The 23,136-nt window shown below is 46.7% G+C and overlaps 1 protein-coding gene across 6 annotated transcripts; it reads right to left on the bottom strand.

Moving 5' to 3' along the window:
• Positions 1–4,102: 4,102 nt before the first annotated feature.
• LOC119843037 (zinc finger protein 572-like) lies at positions 4,103–20,765 on the bottom strand. 6 transcript variants are annotated; one of them, XR_006275594.1, is made up of 4 exons: positions 19,818–20,765; positions 14,861–16,309; positions 7,624–7,708; positions 4,103–4,411 (listed from the first exon to the last, which is right to left on the bottom strand). XR_006275594.1 is itself a non-coding variant. In XM_043497077.1 (3 exons), the coding sequence occupies exons 2-3, from the start codon at positions 15,534–15,536 to the stop codon at positions 4,302–4,304; spliced, it is 786 nt and encodes a 261-aa protein (XP_043353012.1). In that variant the 5' UTR covers positions 15,537–16,309; positions 19,818–20,765; the 3' UTR covers positions 4,103–4,301. The 6 variants fall into 6 exon arrangements, 1 of the variants encoding a protein (XP_043353012.1); XR_006275596.1 differs by having other exon boundaries at positions 7,624–7,705; XR_006275595.1 differs by lacking the exon at positions 4,103–4,411 and adding an exon at positions 6,793–6,946 and having other exon boundaries at positions 7,146–7,705.
• Between the last annotated feature and the right edge of the window lie 2,371 nt (positions 20,766–23,136).

Genomic DNA, 23,136 nt, shown 5'->3' with positions numbered 1-23,136 from the left:
GCTCGGGGGCCAGGTTGGAATGTGCTAGGATCTCAGCCTGGACCCTAGTGGGGCACGTGACCCCATCTCACACAAGCATACCTAACAAGGCCCGCACTAATTTTCTCCTTTTTTGTCAGCCCCAGCAGAGACACCAGGGACTCATTGGCCCACGGAGACCAAGCTCCTGTCCCCTGGGTGAGGGCTGGTGCCCAATAGTTGAGGGCAGCGGGTGTGAGGGGATCTTGCAGTAGTGGTCTTGCACTGCACAGGGTGTGGGATAAACGAGAGCTCTAGGAGTCCCTGGTTCAGTACTGGGTGTGCTGGCCAAGAGGGCAGCTGTCACATTTGTTCTTAGCCTGGTGGCTATTGCTTCAGTTTCCCTGCACAGTCTCCCCAGCTCTTGTGGACTCCTGGCTCTTTGCAGATGGCAGCGGATGTGCGGGGAGCTGGCCCTAGGGCTCCTACTCTGTACAGGGGATGGGCTAACCAGAGAACTCCAGGTCCCAAGGCTCTCAGGCCACTTGTCCAGTCTGGCTTCAGGAGGAGATCTGGGGACAGACAGAGGGGGCCTGGGTGACTCTGGGGAGCAGCCACCTGGACCAGAAATGGAACTCCAGCTGTGGTGAGAATGGAGCACTTGCCAGGGATGTGGTTAGTTACAGGAGCTGCCATACAGCTGGTACAATGTTGCAGCTATTTAATGCATTGCACTGTGGAATTCATACGTTTTTGCAGCTGAACTGAAATTGTTTTCTTTAAGAGAAAGGCCAGCACTGCTCCTGTTTTGCTGGTTAATGCATGGCTGGAGATTTCTAGCCATCAGTCACACTCCTTCATTCTGTGGCTGTTTCATGGAAAGGCACTGCATCCAAGAGTCTATTGCAGCAAAGTGGCTTTGAGATCAGATTCAACAGTGAATCTGGGGAGTGGCCTTCTGGAACCAGAACAGGAGCTGCAATGGGAAAGGCATGCCGAGCAGAGATGCTGCTGGTTTCTTCATGAGCAACCGGATACAATATTGTTACAGATCCTGACTGGTACTGTGATGAGACTCATTGTCATGATTATGTAAGGATAACTGGTTACACGGTTGTAAATTTCCTTCTAACCAGTCAGTCTTCCTGCTTCTTGGCAGTCAGAGGCTGTCCGCTCTGGTGGATGAGCTCAGGCAGAGGATCTTACTGCTGCTGGGTTTTTTTAGCTGGTGAATGTATTGCCTGAGAATTGTAGTCATCAGTCAGACACATGTGACATGCAGTTACTTTTGGCCAACAGAAGTGGCCTCTAGGAGCTTTGAGAAGGAGGCTGGAGAGATGAATCCCTCAGTCCACCTGACTTGCAGCTGACTGTGCCAATGAGAGAGTTCCCAGACTGCTTAGTGAAACAGCGGGCTGGGGGAGTGGGGATGCTCTCCAATGACAAGGACAAAACACGTGGGCTGTACTACAGTGAAACAAGCCAGAAGCCATGAGTAAAAATCATCTCAATTCTACTGAGTGCTGCTTGTGTTTGCAGGCACTCCCCAGCTCTTATGGCTGACCAAGACTTCATATCTCCAGCCCTAGAACGCAATCTATCATTAGACACCTTTGCAACCCATTGTGCTAATAAGTTAACAGAGAAGTTGCACAAGGTCGAAATGGGGACTAGAACTAGGGTCTCTAGTGTGGAAGCCCCAGGTATTAGCTACTCATCCCCACTGGCTTTAGTCTCAAAGTGTCAAATATATGTTCTTTGGCTCTCCTGTTGCTAACCATTACACCAAACCAGGGGTACCAGAATGGGGGGCCATGGCCCATCACTTTTAAAAGACTTTACTGGCCATAAGAGTGAGGAACAGTGGGAGGGGGCCTCATGGAGGAAGGGGCAGGCAAGGATGGGGCCTCGTGGGGAAGGGGCATTGCAAGAGTGGGAGCTTGAGGGGAAGGGATGGCACGGGTGGCAGGAAAGGGGCAGTGCAGGGGGAGGGGCAATGGTTCAGGTGCCAGTGTGTGTCCCCCTCCCCACACCCACACTTTAAGGAGCTTCCCTCACCCCTCCACCACAAAGGAGCCAGCAATAGGAACCCAGAGTCCTGGTCAAAAATGTTCTACTGATGACTAGCAAATACTTGTGTAACCCACTGGCAAAGCATGTGTCCTGTCCCTGCTGGTGGCTGATCCACACACAGCAACCACTGTATTCCCAGAGCTGAAGTGGTGAGGTGTGCGCTGGGGAACTGAAGAGACATGATTCAAATCCTGTAGCAGATCCAGGGGGAGGGGAACTTTGTAGTTCAGTGTGTTTTGTATTTGTTTCTATTTTGCTTTTTAAAAAAAAGCTTCGTTGTTGTTTTTAAGGGTTTATTTTGGGGCTGTCGATTAATCACAATTAACTCACGCAAATAACTAAAAAATAATCCTGATTTTAAAAAGTTAATCATGATTAATCACACTGTGAAACAATAGAATACCAAATGAAATTTCTTAAATATTTTGGATGTTTTTTCTACATTTTGAAATATATTGATTTCAGTTACAACACAGCATACAAAGTGTACAGTGCTCAGTTTATATTACTATTTTTATTAGAAATATTTGCACTGTAAATTGATAAAATAAATAGTATTTTTCAGTTCCCTCATTACAAGTACTGTAGTGCAATCGCTTTATCATGAGTAAAAAGAACAGGAGTACTCGTGGAACCTTAGAGACTAACAAATTTATCATGAGTGTTGCACTTACAAATGTAGATTTTTTTTTTTGTTACATAACTGCACTCTAAAACAAAACAATATGAAACTTTAGAGCCAACAAGTTGACTCAGTCCTACTTCTTGTTCAGCCAACTGTTAAGACAAACAAGTTTGTTTACATTTACAGCAGCTAGTCCAAGCCACCCCCTTGCTGCTGCAGCCTCTCGCTCTCCCAGGCAGCCTCTGGCCCTGCTGCCTCCCTGGAATGCTGCCCGGTGCAGCGCAGCAGTTGCCTATAGAGAGTCCAGCCGCTGCGCTGTACTGGGCAGCGTCTAAGGTGGGCAGCAGTGCCGGAACCGGAAGAGGAAAGGCTCTGGCCCAGCCTCTTCCGTTCTGGCTCTGCCTGCTGGCCCCTTGCCCCCCATGTGCATTGTGGGGAGGGGTGTGTGACCACTCATGCCCTACCCATGCGTCGCCATGGCGTGGCCCCATCCCCCGCCTAGAGAGATGGGAGCAGCTGGCAGCATCAGAGGGAGAGCATTTCCCCAATCCAGGAAGCAGTGAGCAGCTTCAGTGGGAGAGCCCAGCCCTGTCCAAAGGAAAGGTAGTATACTGGAGAAGAGCGATGGGGCAAACCCCCGGTACTGGGGTAAAGCAGAGGGATGTGTCAGCCCTCAGGGCAGAGAGCTTTGTTTGGGTGCTGCTCAGGGAGAGTGTTTCTGTTCATCAGCATGGGCATGAACTCAGCGCTAAGGTTGGTGTCAAGAGTATTTATGTAGGGTGACTAGATAGCAACTGTGAAAAAACGGGACGGGGGTGGGGGATAATAGGCACCTATATAAGAAAAAGTCCCAAAAAAGGGACTGTCCCTTTAAAAACGGGACATCTGGTCACCCTATGTTTATGTGACTTCAACTTGGGATCTCCCCAGGAGTTCCGGAACCTTGGTGGAAGTTGGGGGTGGCACCAGGTCCTGCTGCCTGTGTCCCCGCCCGCTCCGTGGCCCCACCCCACTGCTCTTCCTGCCAAGGCCCCACCCCTTGGACAGGCTGAGAACCGTGGCTGCTGTGGAGACCCCCTGACCCTCCACCTGTTCTGGGTGGATTTCTGGGGGTCTGAGAGCAGCCCCCGGCCCATGTCCCCGCTTCCTGGAGTGTGCCACCCAGGGCAGGTGGAGGGACCGTGGCTCCCCATTGCAGCCCAGGCTTCCTGGGTGGCAGCCCAGCTGTGGCTTCTGGCTTGGCCGGGGGCAGGGCCTTGGGTGTGGAGGAGGAGGGGTGCAGCCACTGAGAGGGGCCGGCACTGGGAAGAGGCTGGCGCCATGGGCAGGGGCAGCGCTTCACAGAGGAAGCTGAACAGCTGCCCTGCCACGAAGCACAGCCACTGCCTACGACGCTGCATTCCTGCCCAAGGCTTGCAGTTGGGGGGGGGGGAAACTTGGCCCCAAACTATGCCCATGTTAAAAAGTGGTTGGGCCTGACCATCCCACTTTTAAAAGTGTGGGCGGGGGGCATGGCTCCCTGGTTCACCCTGTTCCTGTGCCCCTGGATCTCCTTACTGTTTAATGTGTTATTTTTAGGGCTGTGTGTGTCATGGTCGCTGTCGGTTTGGTTGGTAACTTTAGCTGCAAACTCATTAAGATGTTTTCACTGGAATTTTCTCATAATTTTAAGACAATCTCCACCTGAAATCTCACCCGCTCTGTGTGCTCTTAGGGGTTCCCCTCTTTTTGTCTCCAGTGCAGACGGCAGAGTGTCTGGAGGGGGGACAGATAAAAGAGATGAGATTTCAGGCTTTCATATTTACAGCAGCATTACCACTCTGAACTCATAGAACTACGTTTTAATGATGACATGGAAACAGACCGAGACACACTCAGGTGTTTAATATAAAAGGGTCTAAAACCTTCTATTTCCTTTCTCTTTCAGGCATCTCCCAGCAATGGAACCAATATCCATAAGCATCACAACCATCCCAGGACATACAATCTGTGAGAGAGATTTATTTTTCCCTCATCATCCCCCCGTCCCCCCCTCACACACACACACCATTCAGACCCCAGTTGGTTTATCTCATTCATTTACTCCTTTTTGTCATAACCTAGACCCAGATCCTGCAAAGACTTTGGCATAAAAGTAACTTTAATCTCTTTGGTCCCTTTGACACTAACAGGATGTTAAGTGTTTGTTCCTGGCTGTAATTGTGAGCTGTTGGGTCTGTTTACTCAGCATCTCTACAGAGAGCAGCACTATGGGGCCCTCGTCCTCCATTTGCAGAAATAGGAATAATAATAAAATAATTTTATCAATGTGAAAATTGAGGCGGGGGAAAAGCTAGATCAGTGGGCCAGATTCTGCCCTGTACCAGCTAAAGGAGAGAGGGGAGGCAATTTGTGACTCCGCTTTTCAGTGGCTGCAGGGGCCAGTGCAGACCTTGGCTCAGGCTAAGGAAGTTTTTTGAAGCCAGCCAGAGTTACATCCCTATGACAATGGCCCCCATTCTTCTCGGCCAGCGTGCAGAGTACCAGAGGCCCAGCTTTACACTGCCCATGTCCCTCTATCCCTCATCCACCCCACCCTCACCACCCCCACTTCATTCCCAGCCCTCTTGGGAACATGCTTTGTGCTTGCAGCTGCTGTGGAGGAGGGAACCCTCAGCGAGGGGAAGAGGCTTTCTTCTTTCCTACAGCCCATTTGGCCCAGACTAGCTGCCATACGGGACCAGAGCACAGTGAGGGGCTTGGTCCAGATTTAACAAGTTGCCTTTAATTTAGAGTCTAGATATTGAGTGCTGACCTTTAGGCACCTGGGATCTGGTTCTCAGGGGGCTGGGCACCTGGAGCTGTGGATGCTGAACAGCCCTGGAGCACCTGCCCTGCAGTTCTCTAGTTGGGAAAGAGAAATGCAGGTGCCTCAAACTAGACCATTTTTCTGAATTAGAGCCTTAATGTTTTTATCACTGGTAAGTCATGAATTCACGTGAGACATCCTGATGCTTGGCCCCCTGCTACATCAGCTCCATTTGTCTGCTTTGCACTAGTTATAGTGTGGTGTCTTATGGCAGCTGTCACTCATGGTTTCCCACCCATCCGACTGACAGCTGCCAGGATCTCCATTCCCAACTTTACTTCCCTCTGGGTGTTTGGAAGAGATATGGAAGCGGAATCTAATTTCTCAGTTTCCGCAACAGGTATTATGTTGTTTCCCTTCTTTGCAATTTCCCCTTTCTTTCCTTTAACCCTAGCACAGGCCATAGGTGCCGACTTCCCCTCTGCCCAGAGGGTGCTCGACCCCCCCCGACCACCCCTGGCTCCGCCCCTGCCCTGTCCTCGCCCCCACCCTGATTCCACTCCCTTCCCCCAAGTCCCCGCCCCTGCCCTGACTCTTCTCCACCTCCTCCCCTGAGCACATTGCATCCCCACTCCTCCCCCTCCCTCCCGGAAAGTCCTGAGCGCTGCCAAACAGTTGTTAGGGGGCAGAGGGGCAGGAAGCTCTGGGAGGGAGGGGGAGGAGTGGGGACATGGCACGCTGGGGGGGGGGAGAAGGAGGCGAGTGGGGGAGCTTGGCTGCCGGTGGGTGCAGAGCATCCACAAACTTTTCCCCGTGGATGCTCCAGCCCCAGCGCACCCACAGAGTCAGTGCCTATGGCACAGGCAATGACTGATTGTGACGAAGTGGGATTGTTCTTAATGTTTTCTCTGAATATTGTGGGGGTGCCTCAATTTCCCCTATGCAGTTCTTAAGTATCTAGGTGGTGGGATAAGGGTGTATGATCGTTGCAGAGCCCTAGTGGGCAGGTGTGTGCAGAAGTCTGGACACAGAGAATGGCCGACACCCTGTTTCCTGGCAACTGATGACCTGGCCCTTCTCCCCTGCAAGGTGAGAGCTAAAGGTTTGAAGACAAAGAGATCAGGTGACCTCCTGGCCCGGGAAAGGGACAAAGCCCAGAGGAGGAGGGGCTGGAGAGAGTTTAGGTTTGGGGCTGGCTGGGGACATGGAGTGAAATGCAGACATGGTTGTCTCGCTCACTGCCCCCCAAAATGGACCCAGCTGAGGAGTCCTGTTCTCTGTACCTACAAGCTCAGTTTTAGACCGTGTTCCTGTCATCTAATAAACCTCTGTTTTACTGGCTGGCTGAGAGTCACCAAGGTTAGACCCAGGAAGGTGGAAGCTGTGTGAGCTGTGTGTCCTGAAGACAGTCTGCTCACAGAGAGGAGACCTCACCACAGTCCTGACTGGCTTGGTAGGGAGCAGTTCCAGAGCATCGCCTAGGGACTCCATGACACTGATGTCTGAATTCTCTCTAAAAAAGAAAAGGAGGACTTGTGGCACCTTAGAGACTAACAAATTTATTTGAACATAAGCTTTCGTGAGCTACAGCTCACTTCATCGGAGCTTATCCTCAAATAAATTTGTTAGTCTCTAAGTACTAAGTACAAGTCCTCCTTTTCTTTTTGCGAATACAGACTAACACGGCTGCTACTCTGAAACCTGAATTCTCTCTGTGTCCCAGCAGTTGTGCACTGGGAAAAGTCTGGGGAAACCAGCACAGCTTAAAGATACAGCTGGGAAAGCACTCAGTGAAGAAAGTGGGTAAATTAATTCATTGTAGGGGAGGATCCTTGAACCGCAAGAAAACAACAGGCCAGCAGAGAAACTGCATAGAAGAGGGAAAAACCGTGTTGAATGTGGGAAAAGCTTCAGTTGGAGCTCACACCTGATTAGACATTAGAGAACACGCATTGGGGAGAGACCCTATAAATGTTGTGACTCTGGGAAAAGATTCATGCAGAGCTCAGAGCTTATTACACATCAGAAAACACACACGGGAAAGTGACCCTACAAATGCCTAGACTGTGGGAAATGTTTCATTCAAAGGTTAGAGATTTCTACACATCAGCAACTACACATAGGAAACAGATTATATAAATGCACAGAGTGTGGGAAAAGTTTGAGTCACAGTACAAACCTTATTAAGCACTGGAGAATATCAGAGAGAGACACCCTGTGAATGCCTCCTCTGTGGGAAATGCTTCATCCAGAGCTCAGATCTTCTTTCATGTGAAAGAAACCACACAAGAGATCGACCTCAATACCCCATAAATTTGTCAAGTGTGCGAAAAGTTTCAATCACAACTCAAACCTTATCAGACATCAGAAATTCCACACACACACAGGTGAAGCCCTTTAAATGCCCTGACTGTGTGGTATGAGGTTTGGTGTCAAGTTATTGCTGGCTTAATTCCATTGTAACAATATTCTGTATTCCCTTTAGTTGTACAGGGTCTTTTATAGGGAAAATCCTCTATTTGATAGATTTGTAGATGGTATTAAAGATGGTATTAATTGTTCCTTTGGTGAAAAAGAAAACATGTTACTTGGGATGGGCTGAAGCGGTCCATGTCAGTGGAATTTTATCCTGCTTCCTTTCAGACAAAATAATTACACAAAAAAGGGGAGAGAAAAGAATAACAAAGATAGAAAAAACAACTTCTGTCTGGAGGGCCTGGTCTACATTACAAAGTTAGCTAAACTCAAGTCGCCTTACATTGACCCATTTGTGCATGTGTCTACACTCAAATTTGTCTCTGGCCATCGTAAGTGCCCCATCATAGTGACTCAATAAAACTACCTTCCCAAATGGCATGGAGCCATAATCAACCTATTGCAGTCAACACAGTGTGAGTGTAACCACTGCATGAACATAAGAACGGCCAGACTGGGTCAGACCGAAGGTCCATCTAGTCCAGTATCCTGTCTTCTGACAGTGGCCAATGCCAGGTGCCGCAGAGGTAACAGAACAGGTCATCATCAAGTAATCAATCTCCTGGCAAACAGAGGCTAGGGACACCATCCCTGCCCATCCTGGCTAATGGCCATTGATGGCCTATCCTCAGTCAATTTATCTAGTTCTTTTTTTACGTTGTTATAGTCTTGGCATTCACAACATCCTCTGGCAAAGAGTTCTACAGGTTGACTATGTGTTGTGTGAAGAAATACTTCCTTTTGTTTGTTTTAAAACCTGCTGCCTATTAATTTCATTTAGTGACCTCTAGTTCTTGTGTTCTGAGGATTAAATAACACTTCCTTATTTACTTTCTCCACACCAGTAATGATTTTATAGACCTCTATCATATCCCCCCTTAGTCATCTCTTTTCCAAGCTGAAAAGTCCAGTCTTATTAATCTCTCCTTATATGGAAGCTGTTTCATACCCCTAATAATTTTTGTTGCCCCTTTCCAATTCCAATATATCTTTTTTGAGATTTGGCAAGCATATCTCCATGCAGTATTGAATATTAGGGTGTACCATAGATTTATACAGAGGCAATATGATATTTTCTGTTTCATGACCTGTTGTCGACCTCATAGTCCTCCAGCAGCTGTCCCAGAATGCCCCATTCTCTGTGATAGTGACAGATCTGGTCACAGTTGTAAACCCTACTGCCCAAGGGTCACAGAGACTGGAAGCCACCACGCCTTTCAGAACCTCCCACGTGTTTTTGAAATGCCTTTTCCTGATTGTCCTCCTTGGCAAGGACAACAAGGAGCTTGCCACTGTGTGCAGCTTACCATGCCAATGCCATGCACTAAATGTGCTCCTGCCGGGAGTAGACTGGAGGTATTTGGTCTCCTGGGCCTGTGGGGGAGAAGAGGCTGTGCAAGCCCAGGTATGGACCAGCTGTAGAAACATGAACAGATTGCATGAGGGATGCAGGTGAAGGGATACGACAGGGATCAGCAGGAAAGCCACATGGAATCAAAGGATCTGCATCTGCTGTACCACAAGGCAAGGGAGAGCAACAACCGATCTGGTGCTGAGCTGTTACACTGAGCATCATGCCATCCGTGGAAAAGACTCCACAAAACCACTGTGGATACTTCAGAGGAGCCCAAGACAGAGACCCCTGCCATGAACAGGGAGGAGGTGGAAGTGGGGGGAGGGGGAGGAAATACAGCAGGAGGCTCCAGCCAAGCCACGAGCCAGGGCCTGTTAAAGACACCACCAGCAGTCTAGCCAGTCTGCTAGGCAAGCATGGATGAGCCCAAGGCATGGGAAGGTACCTTGGGAAAGCGTGACCATGCATTTTTCCTTACAGTGTTTAAATTTAAAGATGGTGCCTGGCCCATCCCCAAGATAACAAGCCACAGGTACTGACTTTTCATTGTTTTATTCATACAAGAAGTAGAGGTACAACAAGCAGAGGTAGAATTGACACGTGCTTTTTATTCCCCTGTTAGGTTAAGCATAGGGGAAGGGGGGCACTTTGTTTATATACATAGGGATGTATATATACTTTGTAGCCTCCTGAGACATCTCGATTAAATTTTTATGAGGATGCTCTGAAATTCTCTCCCAAAGGCTTCTAGGGAGGGCTGCCTTATTTCTTCCTCTGTGGTAGGACACTTTGCCACGCCAGTCCATGATGAGTTCAGTTGGCATCATTTCAGTAAACAGGCTAGTGGCATACAGGCACAGGCAGCTTCAGGACATCAGTAGGAGCTATGCTTTCTGTTCCTTTGTTACCCTCAGGAATAAGAGATCAGCTTAAACCACCACCACCACCTGTGGAACATCGTGCCAATCTTCAGTGGCATTTCCTTGCACTTGTGCCCATGGACCAGAGTCTGAAATTTTATTGCTTCATGGAACCAAAATTCCTCCTCCCCCCATCTTCTCACTCACCACTGGTGGGGCCATACGCACCATGACTGGGGCTGGAGAGCGGTGCAGTGCAGAGGCGCTCCACAGCTGAAGTGTCAATAAACTTTTCTTGTTAAAAGCTTTTCTGAGAATAAGGGATGGGCATTTTGAGCCTTCTCTCTCCCTTTCCATTGTGACTGTAAATCCAATGACATATCTGTGTTTAATCAGCAGCTTCTGCTGTTGCAGCCTTAAGGGGTGTCCTCTCTACACCCACAGAATGTCCAATACTGATGAGGAGAAAGCAGAGGATTAGAGAGGATATATTCAGCAAGATCCTGCAAGCCAGTGCTGCACTGGCCTGTGAGCAAAGGGCCTGGAGGGCCAATATGACCAAGAATAGGGAGAAGTAAAGAAAGGAGAGGAGAGAGAAGTCCTAGCAGGACAAGGAGAAGGTGATGAACCAGGACATCATAGATCTTCTCAGGCCACAAACCCAAATGCTGCAGACAAAGATTGACCTAAAGGTCTAAAAATCCCAGACTCCCCACCCTTTGCAGTCCTTGGAGAACTCCATGCTAGCAGCTCCCTACATCTCCAACATTTCATGTGGCATCTCAGGCCACGTCCTAACCCCTACCACTTCATGTGGGGGACAACAAGGGAAACCACAGCTTCACGTACACTGACCTGTGCAAAGCATGGTTTGCCCATGTGTAGCCACAACAGCCTGCATTTGTTTACTGAAATGGATGGAAACATTTGCTGCATTTCCAATTTTAAAGTTCCACTCTGTTAATTGATGTTAAAGCTTTGTTTACATTGCCTGCACTTTTTTGCACATTGTTTTTCTGCACTGCTTTTTGCCGCTTAATACATTTCTATGTTTGGAGAATAAAAGTATTGTTATTAGTTCAAAACACATATTGCAGAATGCATAGAGGTACGAGGAATTGTGTAGCAATACCCAATTGATGTGGGTCTCTCTTGTAGAAATTGTTTCCATTTCATTAAATAACTGAATATTAACCAGTCCTGATAAAGAATAAAAATGACTCTATAATCCAGTGGTTGGTGTAGTCACTGGAGAGGTGAGAGACCCCTATACGGATCCCTTCACCTCCCCAGACAGAGGGGAGACTTGAACCAGGTTTTCTTACATGCCTGATGTGCAACCTAACCCCTGGGTGCAAGGTGATAGTTCTCCTCCCACTTTGTGGGAAGTTAGGCATCCTCAGAGCACACCCCCTGGATCAGGCGGGAGATGCAGAGGAGCACCCACCTTTCCTCAATTTGAGGATTGGCTTGGAGCTTCAGCATGAGATAAGCACCTGAGCAGCTAGAGCTAGGCAGCAGGTCACCTTCTCTTAGGCACCAAAGGAACATTTACAGCAGTAATGTAGGAGCCCAGGCTGTTTAGGCACCTACAGGGTTAGGTGGAAGCTGAGTAGGAGTTCTGTGGATCACAGAGGAATCTAAAAGTCCCTTGGTGTGGGTGGGACAAGTGACGCAATGATCATGTTTAAGTGCCTTTAATCCCAACACAGGACACTGGTAGATGGGGAGGGTTCCCGGCTGGGCTATGAGGGTCTTCCCCTCCCTGTGGCCTTGGTGACTGGGTGGGCCTGACTTCTGGGCTACATAGGCCTGTTGAAAACCCCCATTTTCTTCCCACCTCTTCCCAACATCATCCCAAGAATTGGTAACCCCCTGCCCACCCCCACACACACACCCTTGCTCACCCCTCTTCTCATGTTATTTACACTCTTTGCATTTCAGCGATGGCTTCACCCCACAAGGATATTTCCTGTCTCTCTGTCCCCTGTGTAATGAGTTCCAAGTTCTCAGCATCAGCTGTACAAACACTGCACTTTCCCAGAGCTGGATCTCCCACACTCTCCCCCACCTGGCTGTATCTCATGTCACTGCAGGGATCATGCAGTCATCTCCTGCTCTGTTTCATTCTCTGCCTTTCGGATGGTGACTGACATTTGCCCATCAGTGTTTGTGCCAATGGTTATTTATCATTCCTATTGTTCGAAAAAACACTAAAATCTCATGGCAAAGGGTTGGGGAAAGGAAAAAAATAGAAGAAATGACTATTCTCACCAATGGTAATTTGTCTCAAGAAAACCATAATAAGTATCAGCTATAGCCTCTCAAACAAAACTAATATCCACTTATGTGACCAAATGGCCTTCAGGAAAGAGAGAGAAACCTACATTACGGGGGGAAGGATATGAAGTTCATATAAAATTTAATCCCTGAGCATGTTACATCTGATTACTCTAAATCAAAATAGATTTTCACATCATGTTCTCCTCTAAGCCACCACTCCACAATCCCTTGCTATTGGGTCATGTTATTTACAAAAATTTTAGCATCATTGTAATGAAGAAAAAAAAATCCCACCAAAAAAATAAACAAAACCTTCCCATGGGCAAATAAGCAAGTTTGGCAAATAAAAGCCCAGAAGCCACTTTTGTTGATGGACACCGGGATTTAAACTCAGAATGGTCACACTGCATTGGGGATTAATTTGAATCCCTCCTCTGGGTCAGTGACACATTCATCTCCAGCTTTAACTCTAATTTAGAATCAGAAAAATCCAAGTGTGATTCCTAAGCATGGAAAGCTGAGGACACTGGGGAATGTGACCCTTTGTGAGGTGAAGGGGTAGCACTGAGATAAGATAGCTTCTGTCTGAGCCATAGAGTTTAATGCTGCTGGGGAAAAAGGGGAATCACAGTGCCACTGGGGGAAGAATGGAATCCCTTTGATGCACCCCACCACCTTCAGGTATCACAGATTCTGAAACAACACATTTATGTAGCCCTGCTCCTGCTCTGTGTTATAGTTAAACATCTTGGAAATAGAAGAAAGGGTACAAAAAGTCATTCAGATCAATGTGAGAATAACTGGGAATGAGTCACTCTGTCCTGAAAGAGCATACTTAATCTTAAGAGTGACTCAATCACTCTGCTAACGAGGCAACAATATAGAGGAGATGCTTAGGGATGGTCTACAATAGGAAAAATGCTGGAGTTTCGATCAGGATCAGAGGGAAACATGCTAGCTAACCCTACTTTTCTTACTCTAGACAAATCTTTGGAGGCTAAGCTGAGGTGGGCCTGGCCCATGCATCCCTTTGGAAATCATATAAGAACAAGCATACTGGGTCAGACCAAAGGTCTATCTAGCCCAGTATCCTATCTTCTGAGAGTGGCCAATGCCAGGTGCCCCAGAGGGAATGAACAGAACAGGCAATCATCAAGTGATCCATCCCCTGTCACCCATTCCCAGCTTCTGGCCAACAGAGGCTAGGGACACCATCCCTGTCCATCCTGATGGATGGACACTAATAGCCACTGATGAATCTATCCTCCATGAATTTATCTAGTTCTTTTTTGAACCCTGTTATAGTCATGGCCTTCACAAAATCTGCTGAAAAAGAGTTCCACAGACTGACTATGTGTTGTGTGAAGAAATACTTCCTTTTATTTGTTTTAAACCTGCTACCTATTCATTTCATTTGGTGACTCCTAGTTCTTGTGTCCCTCTCAGTGATGCTTTCTTAATACTGAAAGGACAGGGAAAGGGGCAGAGGGGCTGAATTATAGGAGAAGTACCTTCCTAATCCCATCCCTTCCCACCCTTCTTATTCCATGATCCCCACACACTGGATACCCCAACACCCTGCATCCGACTGCTTCTGGTTCCCATCTCCATCCCATGTCCCAAACATTAAACTACTCCATTCCCTGCCCATCATCCATCCCTCCTGGTCTGTTAACATCTGATCCCCTGAGAACCAAGCACCCTGGGGGATTTGGGGAGAGAAGGGGTTACCAGCCCTCAGGGATACCCCACTGCAGGGAACAACTCCAGTTAAGTGTGGGAGCCCAGCCCATGGGCTGGTGGAAGAAGAGATATGGTGACAGGTCTCTAGAGTGAATACAGGGCTCAAGTTTTCTTCTGCTAATCTCCATGAAAGGGCAGGGAAGGAGAGAGGGAATTTCCAGAGGAGTTCTCTTCTCTTCCTTTACCCATCAGGTAGAAGGTGGAGAGGCACATCCGCTCAGCTGCCGGGGCTGCAGCAATGAGGCAAAGTGGATCAGGTATTCCGCTCTGCCTGGGGTGTGCTAGACAGACAGAACCAGAGTCACTCATCAGTTCAGGTTTGTCTGCTGCTGTATCCTCACCCCAGAGAGGGGAAGCCAGATACTTGGGAACCAAATGTCACTGATGTAGGAGGAAAATCAGGAAATGGCTTATTTTTACTATGGCTACTGACCGACATTTATAGGTGTCTCTGCTATGTGGATTCTCTGATGTTTAATAAAGTATGAGCTTTGAGTAAAGTTTTTCCCACAGTTGATGCATTTATAGGGTCTCTCTTCTGTGTGCATTCTCTGATGTCTAATCAGGGACGAACTAATATTGAAGCTTTTCCCACAGTCATTTATATGGTTTCTCTCCCATGTGAATTTTCCGATGTGTACAAAGGGATGAAATCAAATTGAAGCTTTTCCCACATTCAAGGCATTTATAGGGTTTCTCACCTGTGTGAATTCTCCAATGTCTAATGAGGGCTGAGCTCACATGGAAGTTTTTCCCACAATCAGGGCATTTATAGGGTCTCTCTTCTGTGTGGAGTCTCTGATGTAGAAGAAGGACTGAGATCTGTTTGAAGCTTTTCCCACAGTTGAGGCATTTAGAGGGTCTCTCTCCTGTATGGATTCTCTCATGGTTAATAAGGCTTGATCTTTCCTTGAAGCTTTTCCCGCAGTCAGGGCATCTATAGGGTTTCTTGCCCGTATGGATTCTCCGATGTGTACTAAGGGATGAACTCACATTGAAGCTTTTCTCACAGTCAGGGCATTTATAAGGCTTTTCTCCTGTGTCCACTCTCTGATGTCTAATGAGGGCTGAGTTCACACTGAAGCTTTTCCCACGTTCGGGACATTTATAGGGTTTCTCTCCTATGTGGACTCTCTGATGTTCAGTGAGGTGTGAGCTGCGAGTGGAGTTTTTCCCACAGTTGAGGCACTTATACCGTCTCTCTCCTGTGTGGGTTTTCTGATGTAAAGTAAGAGCTGAGCTATCGCTGAAGCTTTTCCCACAGTCAGGACAGTTATAGGGTTTCTCTCCTGTGTGGATTCTCTCATGTCTAGTTAGGTCTGATCTCCATTTGAAGCTTTTCCCGCACTTGGTGCATGTGGTTTTTCTCTCTCCCATGGAGATTCTTTGCTGGACTGTTGTTCTCTCAAGGTCCTTGCAACATTCCCCATAATGAACTGATTTATTTACTTCCTTCCCTGGGAAGTTACCCTGATGGTTCTCTGGCCTGTGCTCATTCTCACAAGCTGCTTCCTGCTCAGGACTCGAGGACTTTCCCTTGAGATCTTCTGTAATGTCCAGTGTTGTTCCACTTGCTCAGGACCTTCCTGCTGGGGATTCTCCTCCTCGTACTTTCTCATCGTCCCATCACCAGCTGGGATAGAAAGAGAATCCAGACATGAGTCATTCCCTGTGCCAGGAGGGTGGGAAAAGGGAGGAAGGGAAACCTCAGAAACGGGCAGAGCAAACGGGTGGTGCATGTGGCGGGGAGACACAAATGAAATGAACTGTTGGGAGATCAAAAAAAAATCAATCTCCATAATTTTTTTCCAGAGAATAGAGAGGATGGAACCTCCACATCCTATCTCAGGTGGAAGGGATGTACTGCCAGGTGTCAGCGATGGTGGGTGTGGAGACATAAGTGATGTCTGCCATGAGGATACCACACCTGCTGGGTACAATCCAGAAGTGGGGCAGCTAACTTGGCGTTTTTGGAAATCCCAAGCTGTTTCCATCATTCAAGAATTGTTTCTGAGTCAGTTTAAAGGACTCCTCATCTGCACAGGTACCTCTCAAGATCTCCCTCTCCTTGAAGCCCTGGTGATCTGGGACCCACAGCATTTCCCCTTGTTCCATCTTGGAGATCATATCAGATTTGTGAAGAAGAAATCCTGTTCCAGGAGAAAGTAAACACGTGAGATGAGGGTGAATTTTGAATGCAAAGAATATTCCACAGGTTAAGGTTGGTTCCTTATTTCCAATTTCTTATTCAAAAGGCCAAGATTTAAAACAACAAAACAACAACTCATCAATGAAAGTTTAATTTTTAAAAAATTTCAATAAAATAAGTGAGATTGAATTTTATAACAATTTATATTAAACAAAACCCACTCTCACATGGTGTATCTGCCTCTTAATTTGAATAAGTTATTGATAGGGCTCTACCAAATTGGTAAATTTAACGTTTTCAGATGTTTAAATCTGAAATTTCACGGTGTTGTAACTGTGGGGGCCCTGACCCAAAAGGGAATTGTATAGGGGGGTTGCAAACCTGTTGTAGGGGGTTCACGGGATTGCCACCCTCACTTCTGTGCTACTTTCAGAGCTGAACTCTGAATACAGAAACCATGGAGCTTCCTGCCACAGGAGGTTCCTAGAGGTGGAGGTGGGTCTGAGCTCCGCCTGAGAGCGGTTGTTCAGGGGATGAACAAGTCCTGTCCCTCCTCAGGCCAACTGGAGCTAGGAGCCCCTGGCTGGAGTGCTCCAAGCAGCAGGGAGAGACTGGATTTCATAGGGAAGGGCTTATTTCACGGTCTGTGTGACACGTTTTTCATGGCCATGAAATTGGTAGGGCCTTTGTTATTGATATTTTAAAATGTGTATGTAGTCACAGGTCTTGTTACTGTGACTATTGGATGGTTCTGAAGCAGCTGGGACATGCCACTGCCCAACGCGAAAGTTTATTCCTGTGCAACATGCTGGCATTTGTGATTTGTGTTGTGATAATTTACCCTAATTGTGAGCTTAACCATGAAGAGTGAGTGAAAGTTCATAAAATGTCACAGTAACCTATAATAACAAACATTGATGGGAAAAGATACACAAGAGAGACAAAAAGAAAAGGAGTACTTGTGGCATCTTAGAGACTAACAAATTTATTAGAGCATAAGCTTTCGTGAGCTACAGCTCACTTCATCGGATGCATGAAGTGAGCTGTAGCTCACGAAAGCTTATGCTCTAATAAATTTGTTAGTCTCTAAGGTGCCACAAGTACTCCTTTTCTTTTTGCGAATACAGACTAACACGGCTGCTACTCTGAAACAAGAGAGACAGGAAGACTGACTTAGTCCAAACAAAAACGGTTACTGATATAACTCAAGGACTGTGTTAAAATCATGCCCAGCAAATAACAGCAGTGTGAGACCAGAAATCAATTAACCAAAATCGGTGCATCAGAAATTAGGTCTAATATAAGTCTATAAATCTAGCCTTCATTTATAATGTTAATCTAGCGATTCTTCCTGTGTGTTGCTTTGATTGGATGGTGAGAAAGCATTCAACTGGCTGGAGGGGAATACATCAGACATATTTGGTAAGGTATGGTTTTGGAAATGAATTTTCTACAGGCATATTGCCCCTGTATACTCATCCTCGCACAGATGCCTTGGCTAATGGTCATCAATCCCCAACTTTTAATTTGTCTAGGGGCAAGGGACAGAATTGTCCCTTATTCACCTTGTTTGCTCTGGCAATGGAGCCATTTGCCATAAATGTAAGAAACAGCCCCTTGATAAAAAGCATCAAAATGTCTTCTGGATTAGAACTCAAAAATAGCTTTGTATGCTGATATCTTATTATATTTGCAGGATCCAGAAACATCATTAAAAATGATAGAACAGAATTGACTTTGGAATTTGGGTAGGTGTCAGGCTTCAAAATAAACTACGATAAATATGAAATTTTAGGAATTAATATTCCTGAAAGGTCAAAACAAACTTCTGTCACCCACATAAATTTAAATGGGTAAAGTTCTATTTAAAATATTTAGGAATAAATATTGTAGAGAGACATTAACATCTTTTTTTAAGGCAAACAACCCTCCACGTGGGAAAAAGCAACAACAGAATAGTTGGACGAATTGAACAAATATTACATTTCTTGGCTAAGTAGGGTAGCCTTGTAAAAGACGAATGACCTCTCAAAGTCATTATTTTTGTTTCAGTACATCCCAGTTGGTATCCGTGAAATGCTTTAAAAACATGGCAGGATGCACTATTAAAATTCATATGGAAACATACAAGACAAAGGGGGAGTTCTAAAGTACTGAATAAACATACACAGTTGAGTGGACCAGCTTTCCCTAATTTGGCTTATTATTATTATGCATCACAATTGAAAGACGTGATCAATTGCGTTAACAATAGACCATCCAAACGCTGGGTAAAACTCGAACAAGACAAGATCCCACATATAACTATTGATTGTAACTGTTAGGTTACAGAGAAATGTAAGTCACCAAAAATAAAAAATCGCCCATTCATCCAGGCCACATTCGCAGCATTGGGCAACTTTTTAAAAATTCTTTTACCTGAGGCCCTCTCCCTTAGCTACTTTTATTACTAGTCATGAATTTATCACTAGGAAATATCAAAGTGACTACGCATTGTGGGTAAGAGCTGAGATTACTCAGTTTGGACAGCTGTTCCTGGGTCCTAATTTGAAATCATACCAAGAGATAGCTAATAATAATTATTAAGATCCCATATTTTCAATATTTACAAATCAAACATTTTATTGTGAAATCTGGATACAAGATGTCTCTATCTAGACCTTTGACCACATTTAAGGAGTTGATCCAGGAGGAACCTGGAACAAAAGGTTTAATTTCTAAAATATATACAATTTTGATTGAAAAAGATGTTGATAGGAAAACAACCCAGATAAAAAGATGGGAGAGGGATGGGGCAAAGATATTGATAGAGTGGGAAAGGGGATATACATATACATCTTCAATTTGTGTAGCTCACAAAGATTTTTATAAATTACTGTACAGATGGCATTTGACTCAAGATCAATCATATTTTTACTGCTAGGGATGCACTCTGTTGGAAGGGTGGTGGGGAAAATGGAACATACTTGCACATATGGTGGTTGTGTCCAGGAACTAGACAGTTTGGGGAGGCAATTATTAAAGAGATTCATCTTATAACAAAATGACAGCTTCCCAGAGGTCTTCTGACCTGCTTCCTTAAAGTTCAATAAAGGATGTACATTTTAAGAAGAATGACAAATTTATTTCTTTTTTTTTTTATGGTTAGCAGCAAGACTAAGTGTTGCATATTATTAGAAAAATGTGACTTCTTGTCCTATGGAATTGTGGTATTGTAAAATATGGACTCTTCTTGTAATGGAACAGCTTTCACACCAAGTATGTACACAAGAGAAGTGCCAAAAAGAGGATAGGTATATAGAAATTTGATCATCCTTTGTAGCATGCTCAGAGGAGGAGGGCTTGCCAGTTGATGAGTCAGAATCTTTAGCCAGGTTCTTTGAATATTAACATGATGCTGAATAAGTCATGTATGATATAGTAAGTTAACATTTTATTGTATCTTTGCCTTAATAAAAAGTTTCAGAAAAGAAATGCTGTGTATTAACACTACAGTGGCACAGTCTCACCTATACAGATTGGCGCAGTGGTTCCTATCCATTCTCTCCTCCCATTTCACTGAGCAGTTCACTGAGCAGGGAAATCTCCAGGGATAGTTCAGAGATCCTCTCATCCCCTCTCTTGACAATGATTCCGTCTAGTTCTTTCAGCTAGGACAGCAGGAAGCTGCTCCTGCAGAAACCCACATAGCTTCTTTCACTCCTGGATGATTTTCTGCCTCTTAGCTTCTGTCTGTTTCTGCAATTACAGGGAGAGGGTGGCAAGGTAACCAGGGGAATATCCTACATGTGCCTCCCAGCAGATGACGGGCGGGGGGGATATTGGCTAGAACCCAGGGTCCCTAGTGGTGCATGATGGGAAAATTCACTTAGAACAAGAAGGATGGAGGGCTCAGGGCAGGGACAAATGGCAACAGCACAAAAACTTCATCAACTTGCACTGAGCCAAAAATCTCCACCCAGTCAGCCCACGTTTTCTCTCCTCTCTCCCCATCTTCCCTAGGCGCTCCAGAGAAATCCCAGCCACTATAATACCTTGAGTAGCCCCTGGGCAGGATCGCTCTGGGACAGTTCACAGACAAGGCCCACGCACAGGCAAATGTTCCCCAAGAGCATCATGGTACCCTCCATGTGCTTGACCCCGCCTTCCTCCCTAGATTCCAGTGGGGATGGTTTTCTGGCTGAGTCAAGCAGGAGGGTCCCTGCGGTTGCCATATCACTCCAGGCACTCTGATCCCAGGCAAATCTCAGTGTGAAAAGGGAAATGAATAAAAACAGAACCCACCTTGTTGCCAGAGGCCCAACCCCCAGCTGCAAATATCCCCCACACTATAGGCAGTGGTTCTCAACCAGGGGTATACATATCCCTGGGGATATGCAGAGGTCTTCCAGGGGGTACATCAACTTATCTAGATATTTGCCTAGTTTCACAATAGACTATATAATAAGCCCTAGCAAAGTCAGTACAAACTAAAACTGAGGATTTTCTGGACCAAACTCAGGATAGCCTTCTAGGGGCACAAAGCTCTAAAGATATAGAGCAGGTTGCACAGAGGAGCCAAGAGGCCAGTGAAGAAGCTTGGCAACATGTGACCTCCAGAAGAGGTAAGCGGAATGTCCGGGTTCCAGTAACACAGACACAGGTAACTAACCGCTTTCATGTTCTCTCCACAGGTACCAATGCGGAGAGTGGACCAGATGATATGTCTGGGGGGAGAAAGCAGAAGGAGACTCCGCTGGTTGGGAGGCATGAGATGCGATGTCCTGAGGTTGGGGGTTCCACGACCACCACTCCCAAGAGGAGAAGGCGGGTGGTGGTGGTCGGGGACTCTCTCCTCCGGGGGACTGAGTCATCTATCTGCCGCCCTGACCGGGAAAACCGAGAAGTCTGCTGCTTGCCAGGGGCTAAGATTCGTGATGTGACGGAGAGACTGCCGAGACTCATCAAGCCCTCGGATCGCTACCCTTCCTGCTTCTCCACGTGGGCACCAATGATACTGCCAAGAATGACCTTGAGCGGATCACTGCGGACTACGTGGCTCTGGAAGAAATAAAGGAGTTGGAGGCGCAAGTGGTGTTCTCGTCCATCCTCCCCGTGGAAGGAAAAGTCCTGGGTAGGGACCGTCGAATCGTGGAGGTCAACGAATGGCTACGCAGGTGGTGTCGGAGAGAAGGCTTTGGATTCTTTGACCATGGGATGGTGTTCCATGAAGGAGGATGCTGGGCAGAGATGGGCTCCATCTTACGAAGAGAGGGAAGAACATCTTTGCCAGCAGGCTGGCTAACCTAGTGAGGAGGGCTTTAAACTAGGTTCACCGGGGGAAGGAGACCAAAGCCCTGAGGTAAGTGAGAAAGCGGGATACCGGGAGGAAGCACAGGCAGGAATGTCTGTGAGGGGAGGGCTCCTGCCTCATACTGGGAATGAGGGGCGATCAACAGGTTATCTCAAGTGCTTATATACAAATGCACAAAGCCTTGGAAACAAGCAGGGAGAACTGGAGGTCCTGGTGATGTCAAGGAATTATGACGTGATTGGAATAACAGAGACTTGGTGGGATAACTCACATGACTGGAGTACAGTCATGGATGGTTATAAACTGTTCAGGAAGGACAGGCAGGGCAGAAAAGGTGGGGGAGTAGCACTGTATGTAAGGGAGCAGTATGACTGCTCAGAGCTCCGGTACGAAACTGTGGAAAAACCTGAGTGTCTCTGGATTAAGTTTAGAAGTGTGTGCAACAAGAGTGATGTCATGGTGGGAGTCTGCTATAGACCACCGGACCAGGGGGATGAGGCGATGAGGCTTTCTTCCGGCAACTCACGGAAGCTACTAGATCGCATGCCCTGATTCTCATGGGTGACTTTAATTTTCCTGATATCTGCTGGGAGAGCAATACAGCGGTGCATAGACAATCCAGGAAGTTTTTGGAAAGCGTAGGGGACAATTTCCTGGTGCAAGTGCTAGGGGAGCCAACTAGGGGGAGCGCTTTTCTTGACCTGCTGCTCACAAACCGGGTAGAATTAGTGGGGGAAGCAAAAGTGGATGGGAATCTGGGAGGCAGTGACCATGAGTTGGTTGAGTTCAGGATCCTGACGCAGGGAAGAAAGGTAAGCAGCAGGATACGGACCCTGGACTTCAGGAAAGCAGACTTTGACTCCCTCAGGGAACAGATGGCCAGGATCCCCTGGGGGACTAACATGAAGGGAAGGGAGTCCAGGAGAGCTGGCTGTATTTCAAGGAATCCCTGTTGAGGTTACAGGGACAAACCATCCCGATGAGTCGAAAGAATAGTAAATATGGCAGGCGACCAGCTTGGCTTAATGGTGAAATCCTAGCGGATCTTAAACATAAAAAAAGCTTACAAGAAGTGGAAGGTTGGACATATGACCAGGGAAGAGTATAAAATATTGCTCGGGCATGTAGGAAAGATATCAGGAGGGCCAAATCGCACCTGGAGCTGCAGCTAGCAAGAGATGTCAAGAGTAACAAGAAGGGTTTCTTCAGGTATGTTGGCAACAAGAAGAAAGCCAAGGAAAGTGTGGGCCCCTTACTGAATGAGGGAGGCAAGCTAGTGACAGAGGATGTGGAAAAAGCTAATGTACTCAATGCTTTTTTTGCCTCTGTTTTCACTAACAAGGTCAGCTCCCAGACTGCTGTGCTGGGCATCACAAAATGGGGAAGAGATGGCCAGCCCTCTGTAGAGATAGAGGTGGTTAGGGACTATTTAGAAAAGCTGGACGTGCACAAGTCCATGGTGCCGGACGAATTGCATCCGAGAGTGCTGAGGGAATTGGCGGCTGTGATTGCAGAGCCCTTGGCCATTATCTTTG

This window comes from Dermochelys coriacea, chromosome 14, assembly GCF_009764565.3.
Source record: "Dermochelys coriacea isolate rDerCor1 chromosome 14, rDerCor1.pri.v4, whole genome shotgun sequence".
Classification (NCBI taxonomy): Eukaryota; Metazoa; Chordata; order Testudines; family Dermochelyidae; genus Dermochelys; species Dermochelys coriacea.
This window is presented reverse-complemented; position numbering and strand designations above follow the sequence as displayed.